The sequence below is a fragment of the Mesoplodon bidens genome (genome assembly GCF_964165515.1).
Source record: "Mesoplodon bidens genome assembly, chromosome: 4".
NCBI classification, from domain to species: Eukaryota; Metazoa; Chordata; class Mammalia; order Artiodactyla; family Ziphiidae; genus Mesoplodon; species Mesoplodon bidens.
Genome location: NC_138160.1, coordinates 8,433,598 through 8,448,491, shown reverse-complemented (window position 1 = coordinate 8,448,491; position 14,894 = coordinate 8,433,598). Strand labels below are relative to the sequence as shown.

General features: G+C 43.2%; 1 protein-coding gene across 3 annotated transcripts in view; it reads left to right on the top strand.

Moving 5' to 3' along the window:
- SEMA5A (semaphorin 5A) overlaps positions 1-14,894 on the top strand; it is a 493,904-nt gene that overhangs the window by 170,504 nt on the left and 308,506 nt on the right. For all 3 annotated transcript variants that reach the window (XM_081231009.1, XM_081231008.1, XM_081231010.1), the window contains one exon: positions 9,073-9,269. In XM_081231009.1, the coding sequence (XP_081087135.1) occupies positions 9,149-9,269 (121 nt within the window). In that variant the 5' untranslated portion in view covers positions 9,073-9,148. The remainder of the gene's footprint in view (positions 1-9,072; positions 9,270-14,894) is intronic.

The window sequence follows — 14,894 nt, the reverse complement described above, 5'->3', positions numbered from 1 at the left end:
AATACGATGAAAACCTATGAGTAATAAAGTGATTTTCTTACTCAGTTACCTGAAGGTGGCATCTGGCAGTGTTTCTGTACTTGAGGGCGGTCAGTGTTTTCATTAAGACATTCCTAAAAACGTTGCACTAATTCATTTGTGTTAAACCTCTTTTGGCTGAAATTTGGCAGTGACAGCACATGGGTTAAAGTAATATAAAGAGGATCCAATTTTCATAAAAAATGTACCTAAAAAGTGAAGATGAAATATGTCTGGTGAACATCCTGATTGCCCTCATAGACTTAATGCAATAACAAGAAAACTTTAATTTTGCTTTATTTCCCAAAGAATAAAATGTTCGGTTATTGTTTTTGAAAAAGGTTAGAAGAATCTATTTACTTGAACACTGTGCATTAACTAAAGTTTATTGTTTTTTTTTTTTTTTTTTTTTTTTGCGGTACGTGGGCCTCTCACTGTTGTGGCCTCTCCCGTTGTGGAGCACAGGCTCTGGATGTGCAGGCTCAGTGGCCATGGCTCATGGGCGCAGCCGCTCCACGGCACGTGGGATCCTCCTGGACCGGGGCACGAACCCATGTTGCCTGCATCGGCAGGCGGACTCTCAACCACTGCGCCACCAGGGAAGCCCTAGTTTATTGTTTTATTGTTTCTTCATTTAATCCCATTTCCTGCTCAGTACCTAGAATGTCTGACATTTCTACTAGGAAAGAGCACAGATTCATTCAACACGTTCCTTCCAGCCATGAAGACGCTGAGGGCTTGGATGCTCCCTGACCTTTATTCCCCCTTCTTTGAACACTTGAACTTGAACCCCTTCAGAAGCCATAGCTTCTGTCTTCTTCATCCATTCAGAGGGATTCCTCCCTTTTCTATGTTCCCTAAGACTTTGCTCCTACTTCTAGGATAATTTGGTAATTATCAAAAGATGGACTTTTACTTGCTTGCCTACTCATACCTGTGAGCTGGAAATGCCCGGACTGTGTCCTCTTCTGTGTTGGAGGACTGTCCCTTGCCCACAGGTGGCATCCTTCAGTATGACTGGCTGGATTAATGATGCCCCCTGTTTCCAGGCCATGGGTTCATCTCTTAACGCTTTACTCTGGGGGAGAAGACTATGTTTCTGGGGGTAATTTGGGTTGTTTGAAATTTTGGCCATAAATGTGTGGTTTTACCAGTGTGAGCAGGAAGGCTCAGTGTGCCAGGCAAAGGGTCAGAGGGATTTTCTCCTGTTTTGACATGGCCTGACACTGCACACTTGATCTTACCTTAACCTGTAAGATCCGTTCAGTCCATTTGAGCCTTCTCTTTCTCTGCTGCAAAGTGAAGGGAGAGATGAGGTGATTTCAGCCGGCCCTTCCACATCTCGGATTCAGTGAGTTGTTGACTCGCTTCCTGTCTCCTGTGTGCCAAGGGGCTGCATAAACCATCTGGCAATGGTCCTTGTTCAGTGGCAAGGGATGGGTGAGTTCTGGATGATGCTAAATAGAACGTCGGCTACGTGATTTCTGATTCATTCAGATGGCCGATTCAGCTTGTTGGAATGCATATACATTTGGGGCTGTAACTGCGTGTTCAACCCGTAGCTTGTTTACGACACAAAGGAGAAGTCAAAGCTTAGAAACACAAAAGGTTATATGACTTTCCATGGAACCCTTGATGAGGAAGCAGACACTGTAATTGGTTCATCAGGGTTTCCCAGAAAGGATCTGCCACCTTGGCTGGAGTAGGCAGCCACTGTATGTGCAGAAGGTGGAGGCCAGCCTTGACCTTGGGAAGTGGGAAGACTCGGGGCAGAAGTGGGGCCCGAGACATCAGCAAACATGCAAAGAGTGTGCAAGGCTTACCCGGAGGACCGTGGCTAGGCTGGAGGGGCTGAAGGGAAGCCTTGGCACTAGGAGTAGTGGAGGTGGAGTTAGGAGGAAGAGCAGAGTATTCTCTTCGGAAAGCAGTGGAAAATCCTGAGAGGGTTTGAATAGGGCGAGGCTGTTTACCTGGCAGCAGCTGACGACTGTGCAGTAGATGTCATAACACCATGTTTGGCTGTGCCAGGGTGTGCGGGAATAAGGCTCCACGGTTTGTTCAGATGATTTCTTCAGTGGTTCTGCTGCTTTCGGTTCGGGCTGGGGCTTTAGTCTCTGGAGAAGTGTTTCATCTGATCCCATGGAATAGGGCCAAGAGATGGATGGAAAGATGAGGGCAAACACAGAGCTTTCAGAAGAGCTGTCTATCCCCTTCTTAAAAATCCTGTCGTTGTGCTTCTGATGTTACAACAGACTGTAACTTTTTACAGTTGAGATGCACGCGCGAAGCATCCTCCCAAGGGCTGCTGTGCTCCAGTGGGTGTGGGGCTCGGCTTCCTGGTCCTCTCCAAGCAGCTTATTGGTCAGTTCTCTCACCTGACTTCTCCATCTTCTCTGCAATGGAGGTCCTAAAGCCATCAGGTCGGAGCCGGGCTGGCAGAGTTTCTATGGACTCTCTGAGTTGCGCCCATGCATCTGGCCACTTCCAACTTTACAGTGGGTCAAACACTCAGAGGAACACCAGCCTCCCCTGAAAAAAAGTACGTGAAGCTTATTTTGGATCTGTTTTTATTAATCACTAGTTAGACTTTGTTCCTGACGCAAAACTTCTTGTGTAAGCTTTCATTCTTTTCAGGTTTCTATTTTATCTGACAGCAGTTTTTTTTTAACTAAAAGGAACAGTTATTTTCTATTCCCCAAAGCCTATTCATTTGCAGTGTGGGTGTGAATGAGAAATGTTATTTATTGCACAAACATGTATATATGGAATTTTGCTTATTTAGATCGAGCTTATAGAGAGAACCTACTCCCACATCAGGAAACTAAAGGGAAGGCTTCAGGGATTTTGAAGTAGGTGCAACAAAAATGCTTCTGTTTTGTAGCTCAAAGTGACCTGCTGCAATAAATCTTCCTATTGTCAAAATCAACTTGTTCAGTATTAAGTCACCAAACATACTTTTAATTTTCCAGAGGTGATAGGATGAAATTCGAACAACTTTTATTGAAATTGATCCTTTGAAAATTCCTTCATCATGTATTTCCCTGATTTAGCAAATAGTTATAAATAACGTGACTTTCGTTTTTATTGAAATTTTGCTTAAATGACTCAATACGAATTCAGTTGGGTGATGTATATAAGCATATTTAAAAATAATCTTTCAAGTGATGATAGCTTATTTAATTTCTAAAGAGGGAGAGGTATTTTGATACATACAAATCAGAGATTCTCAACCAGGGCGATTTGACAAAGTCTGGAGCCAATTTTGGTTGGCACAGGTTGTGGGGTTGCTACTGGCATCTAGTGGGTAGAGAGGCCAGGGATGCTGCTAAATGCACAGAACAGCTCCCAGAACAAAGAATTACCTGGCTCAAAATGTCAATAGCACTAAAATCTCTGATATAAATATGCTTCTCTCCACCCCACCATATTCCACTGAGAGGTGAGAGTCCAGGATGGAAGGAGCTGATATTTAGATCTGAGCCTGTTTTGAGTAAAGGTCTATTCAATGAGTTAGCTTTGCATGGTAGGATGCTCAGAAAACCCTGATCTAAATGAAAACTGTGAACGCCCCTCCCTGGTACCTTACCAGGCTTACTGTTTACAGTACCTTTATTTTAAGAACAAAGGTAACATGTTATAGTCTGAAAATTATAAACTTCTAAAAATCACCTGTTCTCATTAAATGTGCTTCCCTTAGCTTAACGTGGCAAACATATAATTTCATCTCATCCCCAAAGGACCACGGGTCTGTCCCATTTTAGCAGCTCTTTCACTTGACAGGGCATTTTCTTCTCTAATCATCACTTTCAGCATCCCAGGGAAGGAACGTTTCAGGCACTTGTGTTATTCTTCTTCACCTTTCCTTCGGGAGGCAAGATGTTAGGATTGAGATGGGAATGCATGGCTATTGGAAATATAGGACAGGTCCAATTGGCAGTTGTCTGTATAACTTGTTTCATGGTTAACAGAAGGGGATTCTATGTTGGCTTGGGTCTGACACACTGAAAACTATCTGCAAGAGAGGAATTTTCTTTTAGCCCTAGGGTGACCTGAGCTCAGTCTCAGGGGTCGAGACAGCCATGCTCCCGTACATTTCTGTGATGGGTGCTGTTCAGTGGGAGTTGATGTGTCAGAGATACTGCTCTGTGTGCCGGCTGGCTGCCAGGTGTGGATGTAAGCGCTTGGTGTCCTGCCTGCCACAGAGCTAGCTAGCACTTGCTGAGAGTTCACTGTTACTTTCACTATCCTTCCCGTAATTTTTTTTTTTTTTTTGGCGGTACGTGGGCCTCTCACTGTTGTGGCCTCTCCCGTTGCGGAGCACAGACTCCGGATGTGCAGGCTCAGCGGCCATGGCTCACGGGCCCAGCCGCTCTGCGGCATGTGGGATCTTCCCAGACCGGGGCATGAACCCATGTCCCCTGCATCGGCAGGCGGACTCTCAACCACTGTGCCACCAGGGAAGCCCTCTTCCCCAAATTTTTTATCATCACCATTTTGTTTTGATGTGGGGCAGTGATACTCTACCTGCAGCCCTTTCCCGAGTAGACTGGTGAGGGTGCTCTAAATCTCCTTGCTCTGAACAGATCAAAATTACATCTAAAACACCTCTAACAGGACTTCCCTGGTGGCGCAGTGGTTAAGAATCCACCTGCCAGTGCAGAGGACACATGTTCGAGCCCTGGTCTGGGAAGATCCCACATGCTGCAGAGCAACTAAGCCCGTGTGCCACAATAGCCCTTGCACCTAGAGCCCATGCTCCACAGCAAGAGAGTCCACCACAATGAGATATCCGCACACCACAACGAAGAATAGCCCCTGCTCGCCACAGCTAGAGAAAGCCTGCGTGCAGCAATGAAGACCCAACGCAGCCAAAAAATAAAAATAAGAAAATAAAATAAAACACCTCTAATGGGTGTTACTCTTTTTAAACTTAATTTCTTATTTTATATTGGAATAGAGTTGATTTACAATGTTGTGTTACTTTCAGGTGTACAGCAAAGTCATTCAGTTCTACATATACATCTAACCATTCTTTTTCAGATTCTTTTCCCATATAGGTTATTAAAGAATATTGAGTAGAGTTCCCTGTGCTATACAGTAGGTCCTTGCTGATTATCTATTTTATATATAGTAGTGTCTATGTGTTAATCCCAAACTCCTATTAAGATATGTCATTTGGTAAAATGTCATGTCATAAGTCTCAGGTCAGAGGGAGAAGAAAAATGGGCTGCTTCATGTATTTGCCTCCAGACTGGAGTTCAGCAGCAGTCTCCAGTTTTGCAGACTGTGACCCCTTTTCCAAGAGTGAAGTTAATCATACTTTTAATTTTATAACCCAGGAAAAAATGGCACATGTGCCTCCATTGTCCATTACAATGTACCGGCCTGGTTAGGAATTATGGACCCATTAGACAGATGTATCCTTGGATCCTAGTTTTCCTCTCGTTTCCTTCCCCCACGTTCACTCTCAGGCTCTCTCCCTCCTCCAGAAATCATACTCTTGCCTCATCATGATTTGCCGCCCCTTCCCTTTTTTCTCTTCCTAATTTGAACATTTCCATCCATGGGAGGATTGAGTCAATGGGGCACAACACATGGAGACTGTGAAATTCCATGTACCCTCCACTTGGTGTTTTCTCCATCTTGACATCTCACCATGTATTCGTGTGCACACCCCTTTTTAAAGAAGAGGCCCCTCTCCTCCCTTTCATGACCACCCTCTCTACTGGAACCTTAATCGTTTGCCACCCCTGTTTTTCTGGATCTTTTTTTTTTTTTTTTTTTTTTTTTTTTTGCGGTACATGGGCCTCTAACTGTTGTGGCCTCTCCCGTTGCGGAGCACAGGCTCCAGACGCACAGGCTCAGCAGCCATGGCTCACGGACCCAGCTGCTCCGTGGCATATGGGATCTTCCCAGACAGGGGCACAAACCCGTGTCCCCTGCATCGGCAGGTGGACTCTCAACCACTGCGCCACCAGGGAAGCCCATTTTTCTGGATCTTATACCACCTCTCCCTCTTAAATCTACAATCTCTTCTCCACTCACCACTCCTCAGAAAAGAAGTCACATTTAATGATCTGTTTTCTGTACCCTAAAATTTTCTGAACTTTGGTCCTTCAGTGCTTACCTGATTTCATTGAATTTTCTGGGGTTACCTAGCATTCAATTTACCACAGATATTCTGTCCCACTTTTGCTTCATCTGTTCCCTTCTTGGTTTCTCATGTCATGGATTCTGTCTCCTGTTTTTCTGAAACTGACCCCAAAGTTGACCATTGACTGTCCTTTTTTTTTTTTAACATCTTTATTGGAGTATAATTGCTTTACAATGGTGTGTTAGTTTCTGCTTTATAACAAAGTGAATCAGCTATACATATACATATGTCCCCATATCTCTTCCCTCTTGTGTCTCCCTCCCTCCCACCCTCCCTATCCCACCCCTCTAGGTGGTCTCAAAGCACCGAACTGATCTCCCTGTGCTCTGTGTCTGCTTCCCACTAGCCATCTATTTTACGATTGGTAGTGTGTATATGTCCTTTGACTAAAGCCAGTAGTCTTCGCTCTACCTCATCAGGGTACAGTGGACGAGGCCTCTTTTTATTTTTTATTAAAACATTTTTTAACATCTTTATTGGAGTATAATTGCTTTACAATGTTGTATTAGTTTCTGATGTATAACAGAGTGAATCAGCTATATGTGTACATATATCCCCATATCCCATCCCTCTTGCATCTCCCTCCCACCCTCTCTATCCCACCCCTCTAGGTGCTTTGGTACCAAGTTGATCTTCCTGTGCGAATCAGCTGCTTTCCACTAGCTGTCTATTTTACATTTGAGACCTCTTTTTAAAATGTGTTATTTCTATCCTCCAACTTAACTTGGCTCCCATGGTGCCGTGTTCACTTGATGCGCTATATCTGTTCTCTTGTCTCATCTTCGTGTGGTTACTTTTCTTGAACAAATTCTAAATAAACACTTCTCTTTAGCCCTTTTTTTCTCTCATGGTTTCCCTTGGTGAGTCTCAACCACACCCATGATTTTAAACATTCCAAAGATTATATGCTGTCTCTGAATTCTTTTTTTTCCTGGGCATCCAACCTGGATTTTCCACAATCTGCTGCATTTCCTTAAATATTCTCTTGGCATCTTAAACCCAACATGCACAAAACCAAATGATCATAGCCTCCTCTAAAACTTCTTCTGTTGATTATCATATTTTAAAAAATGGCATGACTGTCCTCAAAGTGACTCACATTCTTTATCTTCAGTCCATCTGTGCCTCTTTGCTTTCTGTTCCTCCCAATTTAACAGATTAGAACAACAACCATTTATTATATTTCACACTTCGGGGATTAGGAAATTGGACAGTGCTCAACTAGTTGATTTCTTCGCTCTTGTGACACTAAAGTCACTCAGTGGGTTTCAGCTTTACTCATATATCAGGTGCCTTGGTGGGGCTGGCTGAGAAGCTGGGCTTAGTGGGAAACATCACCAGGAGGGCCTATATGTGGTCTCCCTGGCATGGTAGTTTCAGGGACATTGGGCTTCTGACCCAGTGTCTCAGTGCCCCAGAGGAGACAGGAAGTAGTAACTGCTAGCCTCTTAGGGTATGTGCTTAGAAAGTAGGGTACCATCACTTCTGTTGTATCTGACTGAGCAAAGCAGTCAGAGAGCCAACCCAGATTCAAGAGAGGGGGTGAAGGTCCAGCCTTCAGTGGGAGGAAGGTCGAAGAAGCTGTAGACATCTTTAATTTTCTGTACTTTGCCTTACCCATCACACTGAGTGTTTGCTGGGTTTACCTTAATTTCTGTTCACATTGACCCCACCTGAAGTCACAGCTTCCTTTCTTTCTCTTCTGAACAATTGCTGTATCTTCAATTTCACTTCTCGACCTTTATGCTCTTCTTTAGCCAGTTTCCTGTGTATGCTATGGTGAGAATGATTACGATTTCTTCTAATGTTAATATACTGTGGTAGCTTATTGCCTAAAAATAGAGACCTCAGACCTTAGTATCATTCACCTTCCAAAATCTTAACCCAACCTTCTCTCTAAGCTGCTTTCCAGTTCTCCCCTTTCTATCCTCTGGGGTCAAGTACAGTAAACTGTTCCCAACACATGTTGCCTACTCATTCCTCTTGGCCCTCCAGTGCATCTTTTCATCCTCTTCTGGATTACTTCCAGAAGTCTCCATCTGTTGAAATCCTCTTTATCCTCCATGATTAAACCCAAATATGAAGTCTTCCTTTGACCCACCCTTGATCTCTCTCAATAGCAGTCGTACTCTCTCTCCTAACCCCCATAGCACTCCTGCTTCTTTTTATGATTTTCTAACAGCTTGGATTATAGTTATTTTTATAAGCCTATCTTATTTTAAAGCTTATTAATCTTTTAAATTATTCATAATCTTTAAAGTTTCCCAGCTCCCAGCATGGCAATTTCATTTCACCCAGTAGGTGCTCCATATAGGTTTTATTTGATGCACACTTGATCTCTAGCCAAAAACTTTGCAGGCAGGTCATCTGTAAATTTCAAAGGAGAAATGCACCCACTGTGGATGATTGTGAAGAGTTGGGTAGCATAGTATTAATCAGGTAATTAGTCAAGGACAGTGGTCATGGCCTTATTTAATAGGGGCTTTTGTATTTTGAAAAGAGAAGGGGAGGGATTCTTACGGCATCCACATATAGATCTGCATTTGCACGAGGGGGCGAGAATGATGTTCTAAGGGAAAACCAATCAACGATCACAACTCTGAAACTGAATTCTTCATGGGGGTGGGGACGATGACAACTTGATCAAGCTTAAACTTGAACATTCCTTCTTTTGTAATCAATGGGTTATCTCATAAAATTATTGGGAGGAAAAGAGGTCTAGATTGAGACAAACATCATTACTCACACATTTCTGAAATATCTCCTAGAAAAAGGTGTGTTTGTCCAAGCACTGCAAGGCTCTTTTTTTTCTAAAGGGCGTGATGGGGCTTTACTGAAAGACCACCCACCAGAAAACGTGAACCCATGTTAATGCACTTGTTCTCTTTTGCATGTTTTAGGCACTTTCCCCACATGACGGGACGACGAGCTTCTGGTTAAAGACAAGTGTCCAGAGCCTAAGGTCTCCTGCCCACCATGAAGGGACCCTGCATCATTGCCTGGCTCTTCTCATGCCTGGGATGGTGGAGACTCGCCCAGCCGGAGACAGACGCATCTCAGTGCCAGAGAGCAGAGCATCCGGTCATTTCCTATAAAGGTGAGGGTCCAGCACACTCTGATTGCAAAGGCACCATTTAAATGCTCGTTCCATACTCAGAATAGCAGTGGTTGTCACTCCATTACTCTGTGCATCTTGTTTTAGACATTGTTTAAAATCAGAGCAAAAATGCAAAATCCCCCATCACAACAGTTTCATATTCTGAAACTGATCACTAAAGAAGAATCCAAGCTCAGAATTGTCATAGGCAGAAGGTCCCATTGTTGAGGCCACTTTTACTTAACAGGTGCTGTCAGCCTCCTAGGCATTTGAACTGGGGGAGAAAAATGTGACCCACAGAAATAACAACAAAACCAAGCAAAACAAAAAATTCTTCATTTCAGCATTTCCCAACAAAGCCTTAGTCCCAGCACACAATGTACGCCTTTGTCTCTATCTGGCATTGCATGTCAGACAGAATTGGTTTACTGTCTCAAATATGCCTACATATCTGTAGGGTCAATTGATTAGTGTGTATACACATTCTTTTATTCTTTAATTCATCAAAATTTATTTAGGGTTCTTTACACCCTGGACATTTCTAAGCATTTAAGGTGATAAGTAAACTAGTCTTTGTCTCTGTCCTCAGGGAACTTGCTCTTATATCATGAAACTGAGTATAATTAATCAGACATTGTATTTTAATAATTCATCCAATGAATAATTTTGTGGTCTGTTATTTTGTAACTTTTGTATCACAAAAAGATTTGAAATATATACAAAAATAGAAGAGTCTAAGGAACACCCAGCCCCTGTATTTATTAATCCCTGGCCCACCTTTTTTCTTGTATATCCCCACCCGTGATCTACCCACATTCACCAAATTATTTTGAAGCAAATTCAAGAAATGTTATAATAGTGCCATAATATTTCACTTCTTGGCTATCGAAGATAAGGAATTCATAATGCCGTAATCACACCAAAACATCAGAAACCCAGACAAAAAACCAATGCCATAAAATTAGCAAACACCAGTGAGTACTGTGAGAGCCCTGATGGTCACAGAAATGCTTTTGCCTTGTTCTGGTGACAGTTGAACTGAGTCAGAATCGGAAGGACCTTCGTCTATTGCAGTTGGCTGGTGTCGTCTATTGCAGTTGGCTGGTGTACGTCTTGAGTCTCTTCATCCTTCACTGTGTTTTGTTGTTGTTGCTCTCCCCTTGCAAATTAATTTTTAAAGAAACTTGAGTCGATCGTCCTGCAGTTTCCACGGTCCAGGGTCTGCCCAGCTTCCCATTGCTCTCACTCGGACGCTCTTCTGTCCTGAATGTGTCTGTAAATTAGTAGTGATATCCAAGGCTGCCCAGAGTCAGGTGTGCATCTTTGTGTCTCTGCTGTGTCATGGATGGTGCTGCGTCCTTCATCGGGATGTGAAATGATCAGTCATCGAGGATCACAGCCTAAATCTCCTGATTCATTCATGGGTGAAAAACAGGGAGTTTTTAATTTTGCTATTCTTTTTTCATTTAATGGCTAAAATATTTCTACATAAAGTAACTTTCCCTCCTCAACTATTTGAATATCCTGAGGGTGCAACTGACACAGGAAAGGCAGAGTGAATGCTTATTTTTCTTCCCTTTACCATTTTTGTAAAGAGCCTACTTAGTTGGCTCTCCAACATTATCCAGAGGGGACAAATAAAATGCTATGTTTGCTTTTCTTTTAAAAAGTGGTTATTAGAATTATTTTTAATACATGGATTTCAATATTTGGTATATTTCCATCACTTGCAGCTTATGTTCTTACAGATGGTGAAATCGTCACATTTCAGGCCTAGAGGAGCCTCTTGAGGTTGGCCCCTGAGTTCTTTGGCAACAACCCAAGTGGCCTTGGATGGCTTGATTATTCTCTAGGATAATAAGATTCCTCTTATCCATTTCCTTCCATTGACCTGAGAATCAGCCATTTTTATCTTATTCAAGCATAGCGGTGATCAAAGTCAGGTGTTTTCAGTGTATAGAGCTAAGGAAAACGTTCTTTAAAACACACCAGAAGTTGCTCTGGATACTTGCAGTTCATCTCCAGGACTCTAGGGGCTTTCTGATCCTCTTCCATTTTATGTCTCTATCTTTCTCTCCTGTGCACAGAATCCTATCTCTGCAGGTCAGCATAATCATTCCTTTGCCTTTTCCTGTAATGCATACTTAGTCATTTCAGAATAACAGTTCTGTGCAACTTTAGTCCTTGTTGACTACAGAAAACCCTTTTGGATGATTTTTCTTCTTTTCTTTTAGTCCTCAGGGTACAAATCTCACTGGAAAATTGAAGCAAAATTAGCACCTTGACATTGAAAGAATTTCCCTTTGTATGGTTGTGCCACCAACTCAAAATCCAGTTAATTTCATTTGTTTAATTTCACTTTTGATTTTTTGAGATTTTCAAAATTTACATTACATTATTCTGTAGTGTTTTAAAGCCAAATTAATAAAATAAGCAGTGTTCAGAGGAACTGTTTTCCTTACACTGTTCACTCTCTCTGCCTTTAGCTCACCTTTTACTTATAGTTTATAGTTTATGCTTCTTTTTAAATATAAACCAAACTCCACACACACATACACATACACATATATATTCATACCCTCTTTACTTAAAAAGTAGCATATATACAGAGTTTTCTCTATCTAACATCTTTTGACATCATGATATACCCTGGAGTCCACGTCCCAGTAGTATGGATTTATGTCACTTCTTCTCATGGTCACATAGCTCTCCTCTGTGTAATGAACTCTTGTCTACTCAGCAACTTCCTGCTGGGAGAAGTGATCATGTATAGTGTTACAATGTGTAATGCCTCCTGCACACACATCTTTTGATATTTTTGCAAGTGTAACATTGACAGAGATTCCTGGAATTGGGATTGCTGGGTCAAGGGGTGAATGCAGTTGTGGTTTTGCTAGATACTGCCTGATTCCCTTTGATGAAGGTTGCACCATTTTGCATTCTCATTGCCCTGGATAGGAGTATCTGTTTCACGCTAGACTTTCCAACAGAGTGCACTGTTAAGCTTTGGGATTTGGGAAAACCCCATAGCTCATAAATGGCATCTCAACCTACTTTTAATTTTCATTTTTAAAATTTGGAGTGAACATTCAACAGACATTTAATAACTGCCTGTATATGTACCAGGGTCTGTGCTAAATATGGAGGAGATAGAGGTAAAAAACCTAGTTCCTGTTAAGGGTCTAGAATATCTTGAGGAATATAAACCAAAAGGACCATTGCATTACATTGTATTAAGGGTCCTCTCAGGTGTCTTTGCTGGGTGCTGTGTGAGCCCAGGGAAGGGGTTTCGGAACCAGACAGCCTGAGCTGTAGAGCAATGGTTAAGAAGGGTTTTTAGGATGCAGCAATGCCAGAGCTGAGTCCCAGATGATTGTTAGAAGGTGTTTATGAATCTCATGAGGGGAGCATAGCAGGTTTTGGCAAGTGTTGAGTACAGTAAGCCATGAAATGTTAGTTCAGATTACAGAGAGGAAGTAGAGGGAGATGAAACTTACAGTGAGGATTCAATAATGCACGGCATCAAAAGGCATCTCAAGAAGTCCGCCTCTTGTCTGCACAGGCTCACCTTGGAGGATGGAGAAGTGCCGGCAGGAAGAGCAAATTCTGGGGCCGCTGCTGTGACCAAAGGGGGCAGCGATGAGGGCCTGAGCTGTGGGAGTGGTAGCAGAAATGTAAAGAATTGGGTGGATTCTGGAGATTTGAAGAGGGAGTTGTTGATGTTTTAAAGGATATAAGACAGGAGGAAGCAGGGGGCACTGAGAGTGAGTGCTGAGTTCTTGACTGTTGATTCCAGATGGGATAAAGAAGGGGAATCTGAAATGATGTTAGAGTGAGAAAGCTGAGTTCCTAGCTGCCATCAGATGGAGGTAACTAATTGAGAGCAGGGATCATGGGAACCAAGAAAGGAGAGCTTTTTCAAGAGGGAGGTGGCCGTCAGAGTGTCTGATGATACAGCCAGTTCAAGGCACCTGTGGGCCAGAAGGTCGAGTGACAAACGCATCCTGATTTGCCCGAGACTTTTTTGGGATGTAGCACTGAAAGCCCTACTATCTTCTGGGAAAACTGGGACAGATGGTTACCTTCCCAGAAACTCTGTCAGCAATGGTGTATTAGTTCACAGTATTCCTGTAACCAAATCCTACAAACTGGGTGGTTTAAAACAATCACAATATCTTCTCTCACAGTTCTGAAGGCTAGAAGTCCAAAAGCAAGGTGTCACCAGGGCCATGCTCTGAAAGCTCTAGGGAAGAATCTTTGCCGCTTCTTCGCTTCGGGTGGCTGTCAGCAGTCCTTGGCATTCTTTGGCTTGTGGACCCATCACTCCAGTTCTCTGAGTCTGTAGTCACATGGCATTCTCTCTATGCTTCTGTGTCTGTTTTCTCTTCTTTTTATTTATTTATTTGTTTGTTTGTTTTATTTTATTTATTTATTTATTTTTTTTTTCGGTATGCGGGCCTCTCACTGTTGTGGCCTCTCCCGTTGCGGAGCACAGTCTCTGGACATGCAGGCTCAGCGGTCATGGCTCATGGGCCCAGCCGCTCCACGGCATGTGGGATCTTCCTGGACCGGGGTACGAACCCGTGTCCCCTGCATCAGCAGGCGGACTCTGAACCACTGCGCCACCAGGGAAGCCCCTCTCTTCTTTTTATAAGGACACAAGTCATATTGGGTTTAGGGCCCACCGTCACCCAGCCTGACTTGATCTTAATTAATTACATCCAGGCCCTATTTCCAAATAAGGTCACAATCATCACAGGTGCATGAGGTTAGGACTTCAGCATATCTCTGGGTGGGCGTGGGGTGGACACATCAACCCGTAGCAAATGGCATTTATCAGAGCAGTTTCGCAGCAGTGCTGGGGATAAAACTAGATGCTCATGAGTGAAGGGATAAATGTGAGGTGAAGAAATAGACATAAAACTAGAGAACTACTGTCTCAGTTGTCAGGGACATGAGGACAGGGAATGGCTTTTAAGAGAGCATTACTTAATCATCCTTAAATGGTACTGGTGTAGAGAGAAAAGACAGGGGGAGGTAATTGACTAGGCAAAGTCCCCGGGGCTATAGGAGGGGTGAGGATACTGGCACAGGTGAGGGGTTAGCTCACAGGAAGGAGACCCCACCTCCAGCCAGCCCAGAGGGAGGGAGGCCAGGGCACCCAGGATGCAGGGCAGGTAGAGGGAGGGAGTACCTGGGGACCTCCATCTTGGCTGAGAAGGAGTATGCAGACCATGGGCCAAGAGTATGTGTGCTTTAGGAAGGAAGTGCTTCTCTTAAGAAAGGATAAGACTGTTGATCAAAAACAGACATAAAAGATTCCCTGTGGCTGTTTGGAGCCCAGTCAGTCCTTGAAATGGCTCCTGTTATAGCTGAGCAGGTGGCCACGGCTATGCCCCATAAACACTCTTCTGTGCTCAATGCAAGAAAGTTTGAAAATGTATGATGAAACACTGATAAGAGAGAAACAAAGGAAGGGCTGGATCATCTTGATGTTTACAATCTTGGTTTCTGGGTACATTTAAAATTTCATGATTTAGCATTATACGTTGGAGGCACGCTTCACAGGAGGCTGCTCAGGAAGAGTCTGCAGGGACATCTCAGTACAAGTAAGCACATTTCATT